The sequence below is a fragment of the Mustelus asterias genome, chromosome 12, assembly GCF_964213995.1.
Source record: "Mustelus asterias chromosome 12, sMusAst1.hap1.1, whole genome shotgun sequence".
In the NCBI taxonomy this organism is placed as follows: domain Eukaryota; kingdom Metazoa; phylum Chordata; class Chondrichthyes; order Carcharhiniformes; family Triakidae; genus Mustelus; species Mustelus asterias.
The window spans coordinates 48,981,364-49,004,419 of record NC_135812.1 but is presented as its reverse complement, the minus strand read 5'-3'; the positions used below and the strand labels follow the sequence as shown (position 1 = coordinate 49,004,419).

Genomic DNA, 23,056 nt, shown 5'->3' with positions numbered 1-23,056 from the left:
GGGGAGTGTACATTCATGTTCCTTAGGGATTAGTATGAGGTTCACTGCTCTTTCTGATGCAGATCAATCATTAGATTCTGGGATATATAGATCAACATGAAACTCAGAAGTGTACCAAACATTGAAAAGGACAGGAACAGGCTTCAGACATAAACAGACTGGCAGGATGTGCAGACACATGGCAGATGAGGTTGAGTTTAGAGGGGCTTGAAGTGATGTGTGCTGGTATGAAGAATGAGAAGAGGCGATATGGATTAAATGGCACTGTTTTAAATGGGATTCAGGAACAGAGAGATGGGGGGGAGGAGGCGGGGGTGTGTGTAGACACAAATATGACAGCTTGCAGGAGCTGAGAAGGCAGTTAAAGAATTGGGAAACCTTGGTTTTATAAGTAAAAAGAAAGATACACTGAGCCTTTAGCAATCACTGGTTAGGCCACAGCTCGAGGACTGAGAGCATTTCTGGATAGCATAGTTTAAGAAGGATGTTGAGAGAGTGTGTGCGCAGGGAAGATTTATGAAAATGGTAACCAGGCATGTCGTGTAAGTTAGATGAACAAGTTGGAGAAACTGGGATTAATTTCTTTAATGCAAAGAAAGTTAAAGCGCCATTGAATAGAAGTGTTAAAATCATCAAATATTTTAATGAAGAGTCAAGAAGGACAGACTGTTAACAGATTGGTCAGTAACCAGATGGCACAAATTTAAGGTGACTGGCTGAGGTGGGATCAACAGAAATTTCTTCAGCAGCTATCTGTTATGATCTGGAACGCACTGTTTAAAAGCGTGCCAAGATTCAATAACTACTTTCTGAAGTGATTTGGATAAGTACTTGAAGGAGAAAAATCCGCAGGGGAAAGGGCCATAGGAGTGGAACTGGCTCCTCCAGAGGTCAGCAGAGGCATGTTGGGTCAGGTGACCTGCTTCTGTGCTGTGTGATTCTTTGATTGTGAGAGAGGAATCGGTTTCACTGAGTTGCTATAACCAAGTGGACAGCCACCGTCTGGAACTCTATGCAAACAAGTCAGGTGGATGAGTATCTCGGGGGCTGCTGATGCAGGTGAAATAAAACACCAGTAAAAGTCACAAATATGGAGAAAATTTTAAGCATAGTCTCCTTGAATCACTGAATGGTTACAGCACAGAAGGAAGCCACTTGGATCATTGTATCTCTGCTGACTCTCTGAATGAGCAATGCACCTAACGCCATTCCCCAACCTCTCCCTGTAGCCCAATCTTCCTTTTCAGATAATAATCCGATTCATTCTTGAATGCTTCGATTGAATCTGCTTGCGCCACACACTCAGGCAGCACATTCCAGATTTTAACCTTAATCTCCTCGTGTCCCCAATGCCCCATAATATGCTTTATGAATTTTAAAGATAAGTCTCAACATACTGCATCCTGTGCCAGTTGCTGGATAAAGTAGAGTGTCTTCAACACGAGGGTCTGCCCGGTAACAAGGCCGCTTGATGCTGTATCGGAGAAAGAGACACACTCTTGATTGGATGGTCTCAAGTAACCACGAATACTTAGATGCTTGATGCCAATACGCACGTTATTCTCATCCTCTTGACGGGGACAGAGAAACTTTACCATCAGATACTGGGGAGAAAAAATAAATGAAGATGGAGTTTCACTCACTATCACCACAAAACATTATTCCACAAAAGCAGCTGAGAAGGGTTTTTGCCATTACCTTTTGCCCCTGAATAAAGACTGAGCTGAAGCTACTGAAAGTGTAGACCTGGAATATTAAGTGCCCATGACAAAAATCTCACCAAGTTACTTCAACAATGTTTACTGTTCACAGGAAACCCACTGCCATATTAAGCAATAGCTGGGACCCAAGTTTATAGCAGACTTTTCACCCTTTATTTGATACAATACAAAGGCATAAAGCTATGTCATCTGCCTGAAATATATATATTAACACTTGGAAAAACAATAATTTAAACTATTTAATGCAAAGTAAACATATAATCTGAGAAGATCAACTTGACCAGCCATATAAATGTTGAGGCCACAAGAGCAGGTCAGAAGTTGGGAATTCTGTGGTGAGTAATTCACTCCCTGACTCCCCAAAGCCTGTCCACCATCTACAAGGCACAAGTCAGGAGCGTGATGGAATACTCCCCACTTGCCTGGAAGGGTGCAGCTCCAACAACACTCAAAAAGTTGAACACCATCCAGATCATTGGTACCTCAATGACCTTAACCATTCACTCCCTCCTCCACCAGCACACAGTTGGAGTGTGCACTGCGTGATTCACCAAAGCTTCTATGACAGCATCTTCCAAACCCACGGCTTAGAAAGGCAAGAGCAACTGACGCATGGGAACATGTGCTAATTCTCCTCAAAGTCACTCATCCAGATTTGTAAATATATCGCCGTTCCTTCACTGTCGCTGGATGGAAATCCTGGAACTCCCTCCCTAACAGCACTGTAGGTGTACCTAACCTCATGGACTGCTGGGATTCAAGAAGGCAGCTCACCCACCACCTTCTCGAGGGCAATTAGGGATGGGCAATAAATGCTGGCCTAGCCAGCGACACTCACATCCCCATGATGGAATTTTAAAAAACTATATCGCCACTCCTTCAGTGTCACTGGGTCAAATTTCAGGAATTGCCTTTCTAATAGCACTGTAGATGTGTAGTAGTTCAAGCAAGCAGCTCACCAGCACCTCCTCAAGGGTGGTTCGGGATGGGCAATAAATGTCAGTCTTGCCAGCTCTGCTCACATCCCATGAATGAATACAAACACAATCCATCAACATGCCACATGACATTTACTGAGCTACTGTCTAATTTGGGTCACTAGTGCAATATCGTGTTTACTTAATCTCTGCGACAGTCTAGAAGACAGATGAAAAACCTGATCACACTTATTAAAACATTTCAGTGTGCATTTCTAGCAGTGTTGATTCAAACTGAAACGGCATTTAAATCGTAACCGTCCCAACAGTAAGGGAGCTGGCTCCAAGTTCAGCACCACTGCCTAATCGCCTAGAATAATTCTGCAAACAAGCAATCATATCAATACCAGAAGCAAATCAAATCGTGTTACAATTTACAGAAATAACCAATACACAGGTGACACCTACTGGCACCAACTGGAATGTCAACTATTTATAACAAAAATCTTGCCTGTTTATTGTTCACAGGAAACATATCGCCATGTTCAGTAATTGCAGGGATTCTCAAGTGTAAAACAGACTTTTCACCCTTTAGTTGATACAATACAACGGCATAAAGCTATCTAATTCACCTGAATATATATTAACAGGTGAAAAAACAAATTACTATTTAATTTCAGAGCAGGCATTCTACCCAGTTTTCTATAAAGCAGGTAAACAGCTAATCAATACATATTTCAGCAAGTAACAAACACATGAAATTTACAGATCGCATCATTCCTTGTCTCTCAATAACTTGAATTGTGAATTTCAACTAACAAAAATGTTAAAGATGATGTGGAGATGCCGGCGTTGGACAGGTGGGCACAGTAAGAAGTCTCACAACACCAGGTTAAAATCCAACAGGTTTATTTGGAGCTTTCGGACCGAGCTGAGGAAGGAGCAGCGCTCCAAAAGCTCGTGATTCCAAATAAACCTGTTGGACTTTAACCTGGTGTTGTGAGACTACTTAAAGATGTTAGTGACATTGCTGGTCCTTCTTTACCTTGCTGATGCGACAGGTCTGTAACTTCACTTCTGTCTCATTCCATTCTTCTTCCAGTTCAAACCAGCCAACAGGATCATCTCCATCCAGCTCGACACTCTGGCTGCTGTGCCTGGTGGAGATAGAGAGAAATAATACATCAGATACAAAACCAAATCACATGCTATTTCCAGGACAATAGCAACAGTCATTGTCCAGAGGTGGTGGGGCAAATACTTGCTTATAATGATGCATTTTATTGACACCTTGGTCAAATCTCACCTGAAACTTTGACTTAACTCAAGTTTCTAGCACATCCACTATTCCCGATTTTCAAATATTATGCTCCCAAGCAGTTTTTGTTTTGGCAGGACTGTGAGGGAGGTAGTGGGAGAAGAAAGTTATATTATCATAGGGGTGGCACAGTGGTTAGCACTGCTGTCTCACAGCGCCAGGGGCCTGGGTTCAATTCCAGCCTTCGGTGACTGTGTGGCGTTTGCACGTTCTCCCCATGTCTGCCTGGGTTTCCGCCAACAACTCTGAGGTGAAAAGTCCTGTGCTCTAATGACTTGAGCTGGTTCACTGGGAATCATGGACATGAAGCCATTTATGACACTCAACTTCACAACAACTTTAAACAAAGCATTCCAACAGGTGGATTTATACAGAACTAACAGCACAGCCTCTTAGTCCCACAGTGATCTCGTGCTCCGGTTTCCACCCACAATCCAAAAATGTGCCTGTTAGGTGGATTGGCCATGGTAAATTGCCCCTTAGTGTCCCAAGATGTGTAGGTTGGGGGGGGATTAGCGGGGTAAATATGTGAGGTTACGGGAATAGGATGGGTAGTCGGCCTGGGTAAGATACTCTGTGGGAGAGTCAGTGCAGACCTGATGGGTCGAATGGCCTCCTTCTGCAAAGTAGGGATTTTATGGTTCGATGATTCTATGATTAACATTCGCCAAGTTCTGAACACCCTGGAGATAAGAAATCATATTCAACATGACAATGCACTTAGATATGGGTTGCCTTTCTTTAACACTAGCTCCTTCCCAGAATTTTTTTCAATGGAGAACTCTTCACTTCTCCCACCCAGAGAGGGGCCGCTGCTTTCCATTGTGTTCGGATCAGGAGTTTCCTAAGTTGCCCTTTAGAAGATGGTGGTGAGCTACTTTCTTGAACAGCTGTAGTCTCTGAGGTGTAGGTACACCCACAGTGCTCTTAGGGAGGAAATTCCAGGATTTTGACCCAGTGTCAGTGATATATTTCAAAATCAGGATGGTGAGTGACTTGGAGGGGCATCTCCCAGGTATCTTGTCCTTCTCAGTGGTAAAGGCCTTGGCTTTGGAAGGTGCTGCCCAAGGAACCTTGGTGAGTCCCTACAGTACATCTTGTAGATGGTAAACACAGGGCTGCTACTGTTCATTGGTAGTGGAGGGATTGATTCTCTCTTGTTGGAGATGGCGTGGGGGGTGGGGGGGGTGCCGTGATAATCAGTAGGAGGTTTCCTTGCCCATGTTTGATCTGGTGCCATGAGACTTCATGGGATCCAGATGGATGTTGAGGATTCCCGGGGCAACCCTCTCCCAATTGTATACCACTGTGTCACCATCCCTGCAGAGTCTGTCCTGCTGGTGGGACAGGACTTACCAGAATGGTGGTGGTGATGTCTGGGACGTTATCTATAAGATATGATTCTGTGAGAATGACTATGTCAGGCTGTTGCCTGACTAGTCTATGAGACAGCTCTCCCAATTTTGGCACAAGCCCCTCGGTGTTAGTGAGGATGACTTTGCAGGGTTAAGATGGCTGGGTTTGCCATTGTTGTTTCCGGTGCCGAGGTCGATGCCAGGCGGTCCGTCCAGTTACTTTCTTTTTCGTTTCCTTTGTAGCGATTGGATACAACTGACAGGCATTTAAGAATCAATCACATTACTGATGGTCTGAGGTCACTTGTAGGCCAGAGCAGGTAAGGATGGCAGACTTCTTTCCCTAAAGAACATTCATAGAATCATTGAGTGCAGAAGAGGCCATTCAGCCCATCAAGTCTGCACTGACACGGGAGAAACACCTGACCTTTCACCTAATCCCATTTCCCAGCACTTGGTCCATAGCCTTGAATGCTGTGACATGCCGATTGCTCACTCAGGTACTTTTCAAAGGATGTGAGGCAACCTGCTTCTACCACCCTCCCAGGCAGTGCATTCCAGACTGTCACCACCCCTGAGTAAAGAGCTTTTCCTCAGATTAGTGAGCCATTTGGGTTTTTACGACAATCAACAATGGTTTCATGGTCATCATTAGACTTTTAATGCCAAATATTTTACAGGGTTTAAATTGCAGCATCTGGCATGGTGGGTTTTGAACCTGGGTCCCAGAGCACCACCCTGGGTCTCTGGATTACTTTGTTTTTATTCATTCGTGGTACATGGGCGTCGCTGGCTGGCCAGCATTTATTGCCCATCCCCGGTTGCCATTGAGAAGGTGGTGATGAGCTGCCTTCTTGAATCACTGCAGTTCATGTACTGTGGATTGACCCACAATGCCGTTCGGGAGGGAATTCCAGGATTTTGACCCTGCAAAGGAACGACGATATATTTCCAAATCAGGATGGTAACTGGCTTGGAGGGGAACTTGCAGGTGGTGGTGTTCCCATGTATCTGCTGCCCTTGTCTTTCTAGATGGAAGTGGTTGTGGGTTTGCAAGGTGCTGTCTAAGGATCTTTGGCGAATTGCTGCAGTGCATCTTGTAGATAGTGCACACTGCTGCTACTGAGCATTAGTGGTGGAGGGAGTGGATGTTTGTGGATGTGATGCCAATCAAGTGGGCTGCTTTGTCCGGGTTGGTGTCAAGCTTCTTGAGTGTTGTTGGAGCTGCACCCATCCAGGCAAGTGGGGAATATTCCATCACACTCCTGACTTGTGCCTTGCGGATAGGCTTTGGGGAGTCAGGAGATGAGTTACTCGCCCCAGTATTCCTATCCTCCGACCTGCTCATGTCGAGCGATATTACCAATGTACCACTGCCTCCCCCCGAAAACAATGGCACCCAACATGGGGCTCGAACTAACAACTCTGAGATGAAGAGTCCTGTGCTCCAATGACTTGAGCTGGTTCACTGGGAATCATGGACATGAAGCCATTTATGACACTCAACTTCACAACAACTTTAAACAAAGCATTCCATACAGAACTAACAGCACAGCTTCTTAGTCCCAGTTATCTCTTACTCCATCATTTACACCTCCATAAACGTCAACAGGATGATTGGACATGTTCTCAGTACCAGTTTTGTAATTTAGTTTTGATGCAGATTAAGCGCTTCAAATAAAGTAAAACTGGCAGCTTAAAACATCCTACAATTAACGTAGAATCCCTACAGTGCAGAAGAGGCCATACGGCCCATCAAGTCTGCACCAACCACAATCCCACCCAGGCCCTATCCCCATAACCCCATGCATTTACCCTAGCTAGTCCCCTGACACTAATGGGCAATTTAGCATGGCCAATCCACCTAACCCGCACATCTTTGGACTGTGGGAGGAAACCGGAGCATCCGGAGGAAACCCACGCAGACACAGGGAGAATGTGCAAACTCCACACAGACAGTGACCCATGCCGGGAATCGAACCTGGGTCCCTGGCGCTGTGAGGCAGCAGTGCTAACCACTGTGCCACCGTGCCGCCCTAATATAGCATCAGCAGTACATGGAGAGAACAACTGAGTACCATATGTACAACTGTTACTAGGCTGACAAATACCAACTCATCCGTACCTAGTATAACCTTTAACTGAATAGTTGCTTTACTGTGGCAGCAGAGCATCTTGCGGTACAGTGGGCAGCGATCCTACTTCCAGACCAGAAGCCCCAGGTTCAAGTCCAACATCAGGACCTGTTGATCACAGAGTGAGTTCATAATGCAGTCCAACAGGCTGATAATCAGCTCGGGGACCCTTCCACCACTCCCTCACTATCCCCCAAAGGGAAAAGGTTGTGTTGGTGAAGATACCCGAGAAAAGCAATGTGTGGCAGCTATGCATGACATGCAACTGACGCAACCCATACAACGAGGTCATGATTTTATAGAATAAACACTCGCAAAACTTGTACCAGAAATATTCACATTGGGACTTTAGAGCAATTTGCACTTATAACTACTCAGTTTGACAAACTGGGGAAACAAACGTGTGATCTAAATTACTCACCTTCCCTTTACAAACTGTCGGAATTCTTGCAGCTTCCATTTATTGTACTTTTCAAACCTCTTAAAATGTTTCTCTGCATCAAAGGTTTCCGAATCATCGTTATATGTAAAAATTAGACCACACTTGGCTCCTTTCGCGCCGTTATGGACCTGAGTGAGGCACAGGAAAGATTACATGAACTAACCGGCCATATATACCGCTTCCTGGGCAGCTCGATAATCAGACACCTATGGAAGCCCTCAATGATTCAGGGATGCTGCCTTCAACATGGAGAAAGTCCCAAGAGAAGGGGGAAAGGCCAAAGAGAGGGCATGGAAAGAGGGAGGGAGGAGTGAGGAAAGAGAACGGAATAGGAAGGCTAGCGCCATGGATAGATGATGCAAACGCGTTCAAAAACGGACGACTTTTAAAAACTAGGAGATAACTCAGAGGACCAAATGGCACAGGAAGGACTGAGAAATGCTGAAGCGAAGCTCTGGAAGAATTGTAGAAGACGGTGAAGTTCTTCAATTCAAAACATTGCGATATAGGAAAAGACAATTGGTCAGTGAGAAAGGGAAGGGCAACGGAGGTGTTGATAAAACAAGTGGGACTTTGACCAGGTCAGGATAGTAGAGAGAGCCGGGCTTTGAATAAGGGAGTTTATGAAGGGCAAAGACAGTGAGGAGGCCATAAACCAAGTCTAAAGGTGATTGACATATGGAGGGTTCGGCAGGTTTGGAGGTAGTTGAGCCGTATCTGTGTCCATACCTTGATCCTGATCTGGGAGACCTGGATGGACAGTTTTGCTCTTGTTGACACAATGAAGGTGGCTCGTGTATGGCCGGCCTCCGACAGAAATCCTGCAATAGATCAAAGGCAATAATTCACAGTAGTTGATACCAAACTACATTCCCAAAGTTAAAAACCCCTTTCCCCCAACCTCTCCGATGACAAAAATCCAAAGGCATCTTCCAGCACTACTGAAAAGACACCAGGAGGACTATTTCCCCGAACAGAAACTAAGCACCCAATGGGCAGGAAAGCAGGAGATTTTCCAGCCCTTTTTTAGGTGTACTTAGTGGGATGGATTTCCGACATTCTGCTTCCGAGTCCACCAGGGGGAATTGTGTTGTTAAGGGGGCCGGAGCCTCACCCTGCTGGAGGGGCCGTCATCAGTGTGCTGAGTGGACCACTGTGCATGCACCGATTTGTCAGTAGGGAAATCGATGCATGCGCACTGCTCACCACCCCCCCAGCATCTCCGTCATCCCTGAACCCCCACCCGATAGTCAACCCCAACCCTCTCCCCGATCACCAGCCTCCCCACCACACTAGGCCAGTCCCGATCACCAGCTCCCCCCCCCCCCTTCCAACCCATGCCCCACCACCCCCCACCCCACCCCATCCCCTTGCCACTGCCTGGTGCCCGTTGGGCACTGATGCACTGATTTCCAGCGCAAGGCTGATTACATTAAAACAAAAATGACCTGGGAAAGTCGCGTTTGGCTGGACACTGGTCACAAATCCCGCGACAGGCCCTCCATTGACATTTCCCAGCCCACTGTGCTACTCGAGTAGCGCAGCGAGCTGGGAAAATCACGCTCCAAATATCTCCCCTACCTCAATAAAATTCCACCCCCACTACGTGTTATCCATAGAAGTCCCTCTCCCCAGAGACAACTGTTGACTGCCATTGACCCACACCCTTTCCCACTGTCCTCGCCTCCTTCACCTCTTCCTCCGCCCCTCATTGTACCAGCACCTTGTGGAGAACCACATTTATAACATTTACCGTCTCCCAGCAGTGATTCATAGAGAACAGCAGTCGGCCCAAGTCCCTTTTCTTTTCCTTCTTTGGCATCACATGCCTCCACAGTCAACTGCAGTGGCTTCCCTGCAAAGAGCATTGTAAAACCAAATCTTTAGCAGGCTGTTTCAAAACACACCAAAAAAAAACCACATAGCCCCAGGTTAACTCATCAGAAACCGTCACACTTCCAGCGATCAGTAAACAACTGGTTCTTCGGATTGGGAGCCCATCATTCCTTAAAAGACTTTCATCTTCCACAGGTTTAGTGCAACAGGTTCTGGGAAAGCTAAATACTAAGCACAGACACAAGATAGGCAATAATGAATATAGTTTCCTTCTCCACTATATTTAAACCATGACCACCCTATATTTCATTCATTCATTCAACAAAATCAAGGCTGATCTAATTGAAACCTCAATTCCCCATTCCATCTACCCCTGCTAATCTTTGAGGAATCATTTTAATTTTGGGGAGTCAGACATGTAAGAGTACTGTGCTCACTGTGAATAATGCAGGAAAAAGTAAAGTGAGTTTTACAGCATTGAAAGAGGTCCTTCGGCCCATCATGTCTGTGCCAGCCATTAGTCAGCTATCTATTCTAATCCCATTTTCCAGCTCTTGGTCCATATTGCCACTTTTCCTGAAGAATACATTTTATAAAGTTGAGGTAATATAGAAAAATTAAGCCTTGATACTTTAAAGCTCTCCATATAATTTACACAGGCTGTTGATCCCAGGTGCTGTGGCTAGGTAGGACAGCATCAGAGAACATCAAATATGACAACTGCCATGTACAATGTTAAAGTATTTTCATGTTAATGCCATGGTTTTCACCAAATCTATTAATCTGAGATTAACGTTTATGCAGAAAACTGAATTTGAATGGTTCTAAAGTCGAGAATGGCACTGTGATTGGCCAGCTCCAACCTCCTTTCGACAGCTTTGACACCCCCCCTTTTTTTAAATTATCGATCTCGAAGGGAATCGTAAGAGTAAGACTCACCATATTTCTGAAGCTGGTTTAGTCGTACGGATGCCATTGCAGTGAGGAGTGGAGATGCCTCGTATTGCATGTCCAAGTGATCACTGATGGTCAAAAGCGATCTCAGCACTTTGGCTATGCTTCCTCTGGCCAAAGCAAATGCCAGGAGAGTCAATTCTGCTTCAGGACTGGCACAGCAACTGAAAAGGTAAAGGTATACTGTCAGCAATCATCTAAAACAATTGGGGTGATTCTCCTATCCCATTGCACGGGAGATTCCTGCGGCGCCCAATCTATGCTGGGCATCTTGCTCCGATAGCATCCCCCAGCCCCGGATTTCTGGTGGGTCTCCGGGCCCGCTAGCATCTCCCACCCCCACCAGAGTGGTTCACTCCAGCAGGGATCACTATAGTTCCCCACTTTCGGGGAGCTAGCGGCCCGACCCCGTTGGAGTGAAGGGGGGAAATCCTGGCCCCCCCAGAGGGTCAGGCAGTGGGTGGGTGGTGCCCCCCTGGGCAGTGCCAGCCTGTGCCACTGCCCAAGAGGGCACCTTGGAACTGCCCACCGGGGACGATGCCGCTGCCCCTCTGTACTTTGAGCAGAGGGAGGGAGGCCAGCGATCGGGGCTGGGCATTTGGGGGGGGGGGGGGGGGGGGGGGGGGGACGGGACGGTGAGGGGACTGCAGTTAGGGAGGGGGGGGTGGATGTTGATACTGCAGGGACTTAAGTCATCTGAAGTGACCTAACAAATCACTCAACTGTATTCAAAGATTCAATCACTATTCAAGCGATGGCTTTTGTCCAAGATGAAGATCAAGCCCAAGATGGGACATAACGCCTTTTCTTGTCATCTTTGATCTTTTATGTCTCTCTTGCGGAAACCAGGAATTGGATTCAATTTGAATTTGGTTTCCGGAGCAAGCGAGGAGATGGGTTCGGGTCTGCCCCGCTCACCCTGTGCATTGGCTTTGTAACTAAGAATGGAGTAAAAATTTTGTTTAAAAAGGAGACGGATTATGGGCTTGCCTGTTCACTCTGCGCATTGGCTTTGCAACTCTGAAAAAGAATTTTATTTTTACAAACGAATTAAATGCAGCCCTGGCCAGTGTTGATCATATCCAGAGAATGAATAATTAAAATAAACATGAACACAGCGAATAAAACATGCATCTTTGACAGGTTCAGAGTAATACATGAACTAAAGCAAAGCAAAGTCAGACTCAAACTTCCGTTGAACTTCATTAGGACAATACCTGAGGTCAGAGTGGGGGTGGGATAGAGAATTAAAATGACAGGAGATAGAAACTCAGGGGCACAGCAACAGATTGAATGGATGTGTTCTGCAAAACGAGAACCAAATTGTGTTTGATCTCGCCAGTGTAGAAGAGACCACATTGATCCATAATAAAAGGCACTTGGGTCCATTGTGTCTGTCCGTACTGACCATCAAACACCTATACATGTCGGGGGTGGCCGGCACGCCCCTTGGGCGGGGGGCGGGGTGCCCCTCGGGTGGGGGCGGGCCGCCAATCGGGCGGGGGGGCGCCACTCGGGCGGGCCGGGGCGCCACGCGGGCGGGGGGGCACCACGCGGGCGGGGGGCGCCACGCGGGCAGGGGGCGCCACGCGGGCAGGGGGCGCCACGCGGGCGGGGAGCCGCGCGGGCGGCTGGGGCGGCGCCGCTCAGGCGGGGGGGGACGGCGCCACTCGGGCAGGGGGACGGCGCCACTCGGGCAGGGGGACGGCGCCACTCGGGCAGGGGGACGGCGCCACTCGGGCAGGGGGACGGCGCCACTCGGGCAGGGGGACGGCGCCACTCGGGCAGGGGGACGGCGCCACTCGGGCAGGGGGACGGCGCCACTCGGGCAGGGGGACGGCGCCACTCGGGCAGGGGGACGGCGCCACTCGGGCAGGGGGACGGCGCCACTCGGGCAGGGGGACGGCGCCACTCGGGCAGGGGGACGGCGCCACTCGGGCAGGGGGACGGCGCCACTCGGGCAGGGGGACGGCGCCACTCGGGCAGGGGGACGGCGCCACTCGGGCAGGGGGACGGCGCCACTCGGGCAGGGGGACGGCGCCACTCGGGCAGGGGGACGGCGCCACTCGGGAAGGGGGGGGACGCCAGTGGGGCTGCGGGACGGCGCCACTCGGGAAGGGGGACGACGCCAGTGGGGCTGCGTGCCAGTTGGGCAGGTGGGGCTGCGTGCCAGTCGGGCAGGTGGGGCTGCGCGCCAGTCGGGCGGGCTAACAACAAATGGGAGAGCAGCTACATCAAAATGGCACTTGGTGAGTCAGCTCTGACATGAGGTTTCAACACCTTGCAAATATTGCACATTTCAGTCAATCCCTTACCTTCTGCCAAAAACATCGTGTTTCAAAACATCTTGTTTTACACATGTTTATAGGGTATTTGACAGAAATAGATTTTATCCAGAGTGACTTACTGGATTGCAATGCAGGAAAGTGGTCAATCTCCCCTCTCTGATTCAGAGATAGTGATACTCTCTTATCAGCCCTGACCAGAAATTAGCCGACCAGGAGTTGAACACTTGACTGATGGACTCAGACTTTTTAAACTACAAACATACAACTGCCATAAGGTTTTCATATCAATATCTTCCATGTTGTGTCCATTGAAAACTACATTTTTTTTAAAAAAGGACAATTACCTAAACTATCACAGAGGGAAAGAGAGAGGTTGAAGTTGCTGCTTTTGAATATCCACGATTACAATGAAGGTCACAAAAAAGGGTCTTAGAATCATAGAATCCCTACAGTGAAGGAGACCATTGACCATTCAGCCCATCGAGTCTGCACTGATTCTTTGACACAGTATCTTACCCAGACCACCTCCCCAGCCCCATCCCCACAACCCCATATATTTACCATGGCTAATCCATCTAAAACCTACACATCTTGCTCGGGCAAATTGCTAAGATATACGCAATAATAATCTACGGAACACATAACTCAGATTTCATAGCACCTACAAAGAAACAAAACATCCCAAATGCTTCACAGGGGCATTTAGAACATAGAACAGTACAGCACAGAACAGGCCCTTCGGCCCACGATGTTGTGCCGAGCTTTATCTGAAACCAAGATCAAGCTATCCCACTCCCTATCATCCTGGTGTGCTCCATGTGCCTATCCAATAACCGCTTAAATGTTCCTAAAGTGTCTGACTCCACTATCACTGCAGGCAGTCCATTCCACACCCCAACCACTCTCTGCGTAAAGAACCTACCTCTGATATCCTTCCTATATCTCCCACCACGAACCCTATAGTTATGCCCCCTTGTAATAGCTCCATCCACCCGAGGAAATAGTCTTTGAACCTTCACTCTATCTATCCCCTTCATCATTTTATAAACCTCTATTAAGTCTCCCCACAGCCTCCTCCGCTCCAGAGAGAACAGCCCTAGCTCCCTCAACCTTTCCTCATAAGACCTACCCTCCAAACCAGGCAGCATCCTGGTAAATCTCCTCTGCACTCTCTCCAATGCTTCCACATCCTTCTTATAGTGAGGTGACCAGAACTGCACACAATATTCCAAATGTGGTCTCACCAAGGTCCTGTACAGTTGCAGCATAACCCCACGGCTCTTAAACTCCAACCCCCTCTTAATAAAAGCTAACACACTATAGGCCTTCTTCACAGCTCTATCCACTTGAGTGGCAACCTTTAGAGATCTGTGGATATGGACCCCAAGATCTCTCTGTTCCTCCACAGTCTTCAGAACCCTACCTTTGACCCTGTAATCCACATTTAAATTAGTCCTACCAAAATGAATCACCTCACATTTATCAGGGTTAAACTCCATTTGCCATTTTTTATTAAGCAAAATCAACAAAGAAGTTTAGGGAGGGGATCACAGCCATAACATCTCAGAGTGTGGGCGCCAATGATGGCGCAGAGGAAATCAAAGATGAACAAAAGGTCAGAATTAGAGGAACATGGAGTTCTAAGTGTTGCAGAGCTGGAGGAAGCTTAGAAAATCGATGGAGTCATTGGCATTGCATCCAAAATCTGTACATCATTTCAAATTATCACAGTTTAAAGTTTATTTATTAGTGTCACATGTAGGCTTACATTAACACTGCAATGAAGTTACTGTGAAAATCCCCTAGTCACCACACTCCAGCACCTGTTCAGGTACACTGTGGGACAATTTAGCATGGCCAGTGCACCTAACCAGCACATCCTTCCAGCTGTGGGAGGAAACCGGAGCACCCAGAGGAAACCCACACAGACAGTGACAGGAATTGAACCTGGGTCCCTGGCACTGTGAGGCAGCAGTGCTAACCACTGTGCCACCATGTCACCCCACGAGTCCTCGACGATCCATAGGCAAAATTTACCCTGCAATCCTGATGAGGAAACTGTCTACTTTTTCCAGGACGTTTGACGACATGAAGCTGGGCAGCTCTGTGGATCCTGCAGTTAGCGACAGGGGTGGCATGTGCTGCAGTGCTTTCCTGAAGGGAGAAGAGAGAGTAGCAAGTAATTCTTCTGAAATCAGGGTTAATGGTGTCAACTGAAAGATGAATTTTAAAAAAAATATTACTCTGCATCAATATCTATCACATGAGCTTGGGAATCTTCATCCCTGGCTCCAATGGAAATATTTTAAATGCAGGAATTAGAACTACTTACTGCGTAATTCGGAGGACATTTTGTGCCAGGTCGGGATTTGTTTCAATGGAAGCAGTCACCAACGTTGTTAGCAAAGTCAAGTACCAAATCGCAGAAGCATCAGATACTGACACTCCAGGTTTCTTCACAACCTGGTATCCCATAGTCTTAAGTCCATGAATCCTCGTGTCGCAACCGTCACCATGGCAACGTTTAATATTGATCTGTACAACTTATTAGAAAAAGACAAAAAAAAATCACTGCCATCTCCTTGCCCTTTTGTGCCTACTTTGCAAAATTACTTTAACTGTTTTTATGTAAATTGTTTTTAATTATGAAAATTCATAGGCTAATAAAGAAACCTTAACTTTACATATTAAATTAGTTTTCATTCTGGTCATGCAGTTATTTATAATGATCTGAACTCTGGAAAGATGCTAATAGTGATGGTGTCAGTTCATCTGTCAAGTCCATGAAATTTCTTTGAACTTTCACTATGATCAAGTTTGCTAACATTTAGCAATAATTAATGCGAGTATACATTTTGCAGTGTGTATGAGCTTTAGACCCCAGTCACACACTGTAGTCACATCCATGTGCTTACTCCCCGTCAGTTTTGTATAGTCAGATATAAACCCCACTACTTTCCAAATCGTTAGTCTATATTCAAGCATAAATTTTCTAATGCTTAAAATGAATGGATAGAAACTCATAGGCAGGAGGTGTATAATTTCCTGATGTGTGTTTAGGAGGAGTGTTTTTATGGGGTGGCACAGGTGGTTAGCACTGCTGCCTCACAGTGTCAGGGAATCCAGGATTGATTCCCGGCTTGGTCATCATGTGGAGTTTGCACATTCTTCCCCTGTCTGTGTGGGTTTCCTCCGGGTGCTCCGGTTTCCTCCCACAGTCTGAAAGACGTGCTGGTTAGGTGCATTGACCAGAACAGGCACCGGAGTGTGACAACTAGGGGAATTTCACAGTGACTTCATTGCAGTGTTAATGTGAGCCTTACTTGTAACTAATAAATAAACTTTTACTTTAACTTTACTTTAATTTCCAGATTTGTTTTCAGAAAGTGTGTAATTTTCTGATGTGCGTTCCTGGAGGTGTGTAATTTCCAGGTGTGTTTCCAGCAGCTGTGTAATTTCCTGATGTGTGTTCCTAAAGGTGTGTAATTCCTGGAGGTGTGTAATTCCCTGGAGCTGTGCACTTCTGAAGGTGCGTAATTTCCTGATGTGCCATTTCCTGAAGGTGTGTAATTTTCTGGTGTGTTTCTCTAAAGGTAATTTCCAGTAAGAGCATTATTTCCTGGAGCTGTATAATTTTGTGGTATGTGTTTGGGAGGTATGTAATTTCCTGATGTGTATTCTCGAGTTGTTTTTAAAATATTTTTGAAAAAACAAACAAGTTCTCAAATCTTCACAAGCTAAGGGAACAAACATTTCACCTTTCACCAGATAGCACGCTGGGAAAATGTGCAACTGCACCTGCTCAAGATGTGTATCTGTGGTTAAAAAGTCTTATTTTTACTTTTGAGGTGAAGATAATTAGAAGATTTAATTGGAAACTAGAAGATTCAAGTACAAAGAAAAATGACAGTCAAAATTGTTTGACAAAATGTGCGGAGCATAGTGGTATTGTCACTGGACTAGTATTCCGGAGGTCCAGGCTGATGCCTTGAGAACCTCAGTTCAAATCCCACCATGACAGCTGGTGGAATTTAAAACCAATTAATAGATCTGTAACTGAATGTATTTGTCATGGGTTTGGAAGATGCCATCTAAGGAGTCTTGGTGAGCTCCTGCGGTGCATCTTGTAGATGGTACATACTGCTGCCACTGTTTGTCGGTGGTGGAGGGAGTAAATGTTTGTGGAAGGGGTAACAATCAAACAGACTGCTTTGTCCTGGATGGTGTCGAACTTCTTGAGTGTTGTTGGAGCAGCACCCATCCTGGCAAGTGGGGAGTATTCCATCACACTCCTGACTTGTGCCTTGTCGATGGTGGACAGACTTTGGGGAGTCAGGGAGTGAGTTGCTCTCCGCAGAATTCCCAACCTCTGACCTGCTCGGGAAGCCATCCAAACCTGGTCTGGGCTATATGTGACTCCAGACCCACAACGATGTAGTTGACCTTTAATTGCCCCCTGAAAAGGCCTTTCAATACACTCAGTTCAAAGGCTATTAGCAATAGACAACAAATGCTGAACAACATCCACATCCCGTGAAAGAGTAAATAAACTTTGGCTAGTTAACCAACAAGCCATCATGGTTGAAGGTTGGCATTGTAAAATACCAGTTTTGAACACGTTAAGATGCATTTTTCCATTAGAAAAGCAGTACACATGAAGTGCATACCATAAATAATAATTTTACTGATATGCAAAATGTATAAAGTTGTATATGTTTTGTATGCACATTTGAGGTTACAACCCTTTAAAAAGTACAGAAAAGATTTTAATTTTGTATGTTGTATAGACATGTTAAAGGCATGATAGATTTGCACAGCACAGGAGGCCATTCTAACATTATTTGTGCTTGCTCATTGAAAGTAGTAGTCAATTTGTCCCACTCCCCTGCTCTTTCTACAGAGTCCTGTATTTCTTTTCCTCAAGTGTTTGTCCAGATCCCTTTTGAACAGGTAAGGCAGCATTTCAGACAAGTCCCAGAATACAGCACGTCTATTTCACCAGTCTACACATAGTGTTAGATCAAAGAAGATGGATGGTACAGTAACTAAATAATATACATTCTGTTTCATCTGCCCAGCTACAATAATCAATGCCGAGGTAGCTATTTTCCTTCTTCCTGCTTGTATTTGGAACAACTTTGTCAAACTTAATGGAATGAATTAAGAAAGGAGCTGTACTGTTAAATAAAAAGTTACTACATACTTCCAGGCATGAGCAAAACATGATGACTTAGAACTTCATCATGTCATTTCTATCAATCATGTTAAAGATTCCACATTAATGGGGGAAATCTGATATAGACTTATACTAAAAACCATGTTATTAAACTTCTTGTTTAATGAGAGGCACATTTAAACTGAAGCTTGGTTGATATCCTGATCTGAACCAAACCAAAATTCTGTACAATTACTTGGGTGGTTGATGTTTGCGTTTTCCAGTAGAGTGACGTATCCGGTCATATTACTGGGAATACGGACATCACGAATTTCCTGCAGATTGCTGGGGTTCCTCCCCAAGGATACGGTCACCTGCTGTGGCATGTAACTTTGATCACTAGCTGAGACTGCGATTGACAGGTGTTTCAAGACAACGTCAGGCTTTAACCGCAACCTACAAAATAAAGAAAAATATACATACAGGACAGTGCACATTGGTGAACAAAGCAGCACACAATAACAGGATGGCATTGCATTTATTCTCCCTGCCCCTCAGTTGACAGTCCAGAGGTTGACAATTGGTCGGTCTCCTTTTTTTTCTGAGCAGGGAAGGGCGACAGAGAAACAAGAAAGGCGTCAACATTGTGAATCACCTTGTGATGACTGGTTTAATAAACAGCAAAACAAAAGGCAGAAACTGAAACTCAAACAAAATCAGCAAATGCTAAGGTGGGTCAGTCAGCAACTTTGGAGGGAACAGACAAGTTGATATTTCAGGTGTGGGCCCGTTCAACAAAGCTTAAAGGTTACAGCATTGAACTGCACAACCTTTTGGTGCAATAAAGGATGATAAAGTTCATAAGGTATAGGAGCAGAATTAGGCCATTCGGCCCATCGAGACCGCTCTGCCACTCGATCATGGCTGATATGCTCCACATCCCCATTTTCCTGCCTTCTCCCTGTAACCCCTCAACCCATGACCAAGTAAAAATCTGTCTAACTCCTCCTTAAATTTACTCACTGTCCCAGCATCCACTGCACTTTGGGGTGGCGAATTCCACAGATTCACAACCCTCTGGGAGAAGTGGTTTAATTTCTCCTCAAATCTGTTTTAAATTTGCTAACCCTTATCCTAAAATAGCATGAAGAGGAAGTTATTGGGCCCTGCCGACCCACACCAAACCTAACCCTTCTCAGGATCTGATCTTGCGTATTCGGTGTTGTCTTCTCAAACAAATCCCAATTTCTTGTTTTCTCCTCACACTTTTAAATCTTCACAATAAAGAATGCTTCCAAATGCATTGTGGGAAGGTGTGCCATATTCCAAACCCACAACCTCTACCACCTAGGATCTACAGGCATTTAGAGACACAAGGACTGATTAGGATCTACAGGCATTTAGAGAGGCAAGGACTGATTAGTGACAGTCAGCATGGCTTTGTGAGTGGAAAATCATGTCTCACAAATTTGATTGAGTTTTTTGAAGAAGTAACCAAGAAGGTAGATGAGGGCAGTGCAGCTGATGTTGTCTACATGGACTTTAGCAAGGCCTTTGACAAGGTACCACATGGTAGTTGCTGCATAAGGTCAAATCTCACAGTGGCTAAATGGATACAAAATTGGCTTGATGACAGAAGCCAGAGGGCGGTTGTAGAGAGTTGTTTTTCAAACTGGAGATCTGTGACTAGCGGTGTGCCTCAGGGATCGGTGCTGGGTCCACTTTATATTTATGATTTGGATGAGAATATAGGAGACATGGTTAGTAAGTTTGCAGATGACACCAAGATTGGTGGCATAGTGGACAGTGAAGAAGGGTGCAACGGATCTTGATCAATTGGGCCAGTGGGCTGCGAATGGCAGATGGAGTTTAATTTAGATAAATGCGAGTTGTTGCATTTTGGTAGATCAAACCAGGGCAGGACCTATTCAGTTAATGGTAGGGCGTTGGGGAGAGTTCCAGAACAAAAAGATCTAGGGCTACAGGTTCTTGGCTTCTTGAAAGTGGAGTCACAGGTGGACAGAGTGGTGAAGAAGGCACTCATTGGTCAGAACACTGAATACAGGGGTTGGGACGTCTTGTTGAAGTGTACAAGACATTGGTACGGCCACACTTGGAATACTGTGTACAATTCTGGTCACCTTATTATAGAAAGGATATTATTAAACCAGAGAGAGTGCAGAAAAGATTTACTAGGATGCTACCGGGACTTGATGGTTTGAGTTATAAGGAAAGGCTGGATAGATTGGGACTTTCTTCTCTGCAGTGTCGGAGGCTGAGGGGTGATCTTATAGGGGTCTATAAAATAATGAGGGGCATAGATCAGCTAGATAGTCAATATCTTTTCCCAAAGGTAGAGGAGTCTAAAACTAGAGTGCATAGGTTTAAGGTGAGATGGGAAAGATGCAAAAGGGTCCAGAGGGGCAATTTTTTCACAGAGGGTGGTAAGTGCCTGGAACAAGTTACCAGAGGCGGGTACAATTTTGTCTTTTAAAAAGCATTTGGACAGTTACATGGGTAAGATAGGTATAGAGGGATATGGGCCAAATGCGGGCAATTGGGACTAGCTTAGGGATTTAAAAAAAAGAGGGCGGCATGGACAAGTTGGGCCAAAGGGCCTGTTTCCATGCTGTAAACCTCTATGACTCCAGAAGAACAAGGGTAGCAGACACATGGGGACACCACTATTACCTGGAAGTTTTCCTCCAAGTCACTCAGCATCCTGACTTGAAAGTATATCACGTTCCTTCACAGTCACTGTGTCACAATCGTGGAACTCTCTCCCTAATAGCACTGTGGGTATACCTATGCCACGTGGACTGCATCAATTTAAGAAGGTAGCTCACGGTCACCTTCTCAAGGGAAATTAGGGATGAGCAATAAGTGCTGGTCTACTCAATGATGCCCAAACCCCATCAATAAAAAAAATTCCAGAAATATTTCACAAGATAATGATTTTTCTATTCTCTCCCTTTTTAATTTGGTGCTCAACATGATGATTTCATTGTATTGAAATTGTCAATGTTTATCTGTCTACCTATCAAATGGTCCCTCAATCATCTCAATTCCATAGAATCATAAAATCCCTACAATGCAGAAGGAGGCTATTAAACCCATCGGGTCTGCACTGACTCTCCGAAAGTGCACCTTACCCCGGCCCTGCCCTATCCCCGCAATCCCATATATTTAGCATGGCCAATCTACCTAACTTACACATCTTTGGAAGGCGGGAGGAAACCAGATCACCTGGAAGAAACACACGCAGACATGGGAGAACATGCAAACTTCACACTGACAGTCAACTGAGGCTGGAATTGAACCTGGGTCCCTGGCACCGAGAGGTTGCAGTACTAACCACTATGCTGCCATGCTGTTGCCGCCACAAAAATACAGCCCAGGCTGTTCTTACCTTCCATTGTAGCTCTGTTCCCTTGGTATCATTATAGTAAATTTGTGTTGTACTTTTGTCAAACATAACCTCTCTCCCCTATGGTGAGGAACCCAAAATTGTATCCATTACCCTATCCAGAATCCATTCCAGATATAACAGCTACGTAGAATTTTATGGCGCAATGTTATGCTTGGGGCAAGTGCCTGTGTGCTGAAGGTGGTATTGGACAAAACAAAACAATGGAAATTTATACAGCGAAAGAAACAAAGAAACAGACAAGCAAAAAAAAGATTAAAATAATGTTAGCACTGAAGTGCATACGATGATATGTGTGACTGAATCGGACTAAAACATCAACATGAGTGGTGATGCCAGGGGAAGAAACCAAGCAAGGAAGCAGGAAAGGAAGGAAAGTGAGTCCCAGGCTATCAAACGGAGCTTGGACTCTGCTGCACTGAATGCCAATGAGGTTGGGGATGCTGTATGTTTTTTGGAACAATTGGAACATTTTCATGGGTTTGATGACCCAATAAATGATCATAATTAGATGCGTCAGAAATCAAAATGGCAGCATGAATCACTTTGGAAGTTATAATTCCGCAATGGGACTGAAATTGCAGCCCTCAGATTCATTAGTTTGTGGAACCACTGATCCGCAAAGCAGCAAATCAGTAAGCTTAAGCTGCTGGTTTGATCCTGAGGAGAGTGTGATGCTTGATTTTCTCCTCTCTCCAGAGAGGCTTTTAATTTACAATAGTACAAATTTATGTGTGGCATGTTATATGTGAAAAGTAATTATATAGGTAAGTGTAAGAGGACCAGACAGAGCTGTGTTTCTCTGTGGCTGAACAACTTTATGACACACAATGTCTAGACTCATGCATGTTACAGCATCAGTTTCCAAATTAACATTTCTGGAGCAGCTAAGGTCATGGGGAAGGTTTTGCTTTCCAAGCCCAACATTTCTACTGAAATTAATCTTCTTCATTTCAACCTTTTACTAAGTGAGCCCAAAGATTATCTTTGGCCGATTGTTTTACATAAAATCCCTACAGTGCAAAAGGCCATTCGGCCCATTGAGTCTTCACTGACTCTCCGACAGAGTTCTATCCCCGTAACCCCACATATTTACCCCTAACCTAGACACTTTCGAGATAGTAAGGGGCAATTTAGCATGGCCAATCAACCTAATCTGCACATTTTTGGACTGTGGCAGGAAACCGGAGGAAACCCACACAGACATGAGGAGAACATGCAAACTCCACATAGAGTCACCCAAGGCTGGAATTGAACCTGGGACCCTGCCACTCTGAGGCAGCAGTGCTAACCACTGTGCCACCGTGCTGCTTTGAAACCAACATCTTGAAATTAATGGGCCAAGATCACATTCAGGTTCAAATGCCAAAGTCATTAAGGCCTAGAATAATGATGCGTTTCTAAAGTATGTTAAAGGTATTACAACTATATATTGGTCAGTGATCAGTTTCATTAGTTACACTTTTGCAGTTCTAAAATTCCTGAGGAAAGTATGCAACCTACTTAAT

The 23,056-nt window shown here is 45.5% G+C and overlaps 1 protein-coding gene across 6 annotated transcripts in view; it reads right to left on the bottom strand.

Moving 5' to 3' along the window:
* Positions 1–23,056, bottom strand: part of zzef1 (zinc finger, ZZ-type with EF hand domain 1) — a 257,862-nt gene that overhangs the window by 184,718 nt on the left and 50,088 nt on the right. For all 6 annotated transcript variants that reach the window (XM_078225185.1, XM_078225186.1, XM_078225188.1 and 3 more), the window contains exons 5-13: positions 18,378–18,577; positions 15,299–15,509; positions 15,004–15,120; positions 10,664–10,842; positions 9,642–9,743; positions 8,618–8,709; positions 7,868–8,016; positions 3,684–3,795; positions 1,398–1,604 (exon numbers count right to left, since the gene is read on the bottom strand). In XM_078225185.1, coding sequence (XP_078081311.1) covers positions 1,398–1,604; positions 3,684–3,795; positions 7,868–8,016; positions 8,618–8,709; positions 9,642–9,743; positions 10,664–10,842; positions 15,004–15,120; positions 15,299–15,509; positions 18,378–18,577 — 1,369 coding nt within the window. The remainder of the gene's footprint in view (positions 1–1,397; positions 1,605–3,683; positions 3,796–7,867; positions 8,017–8,617; positions 8,710–9,641; positions 9,744–10,663; positions 10,843–15,003; positions 15,121–15,298; positions 15,510–18,377; positions 18,578–23,056) is intronic.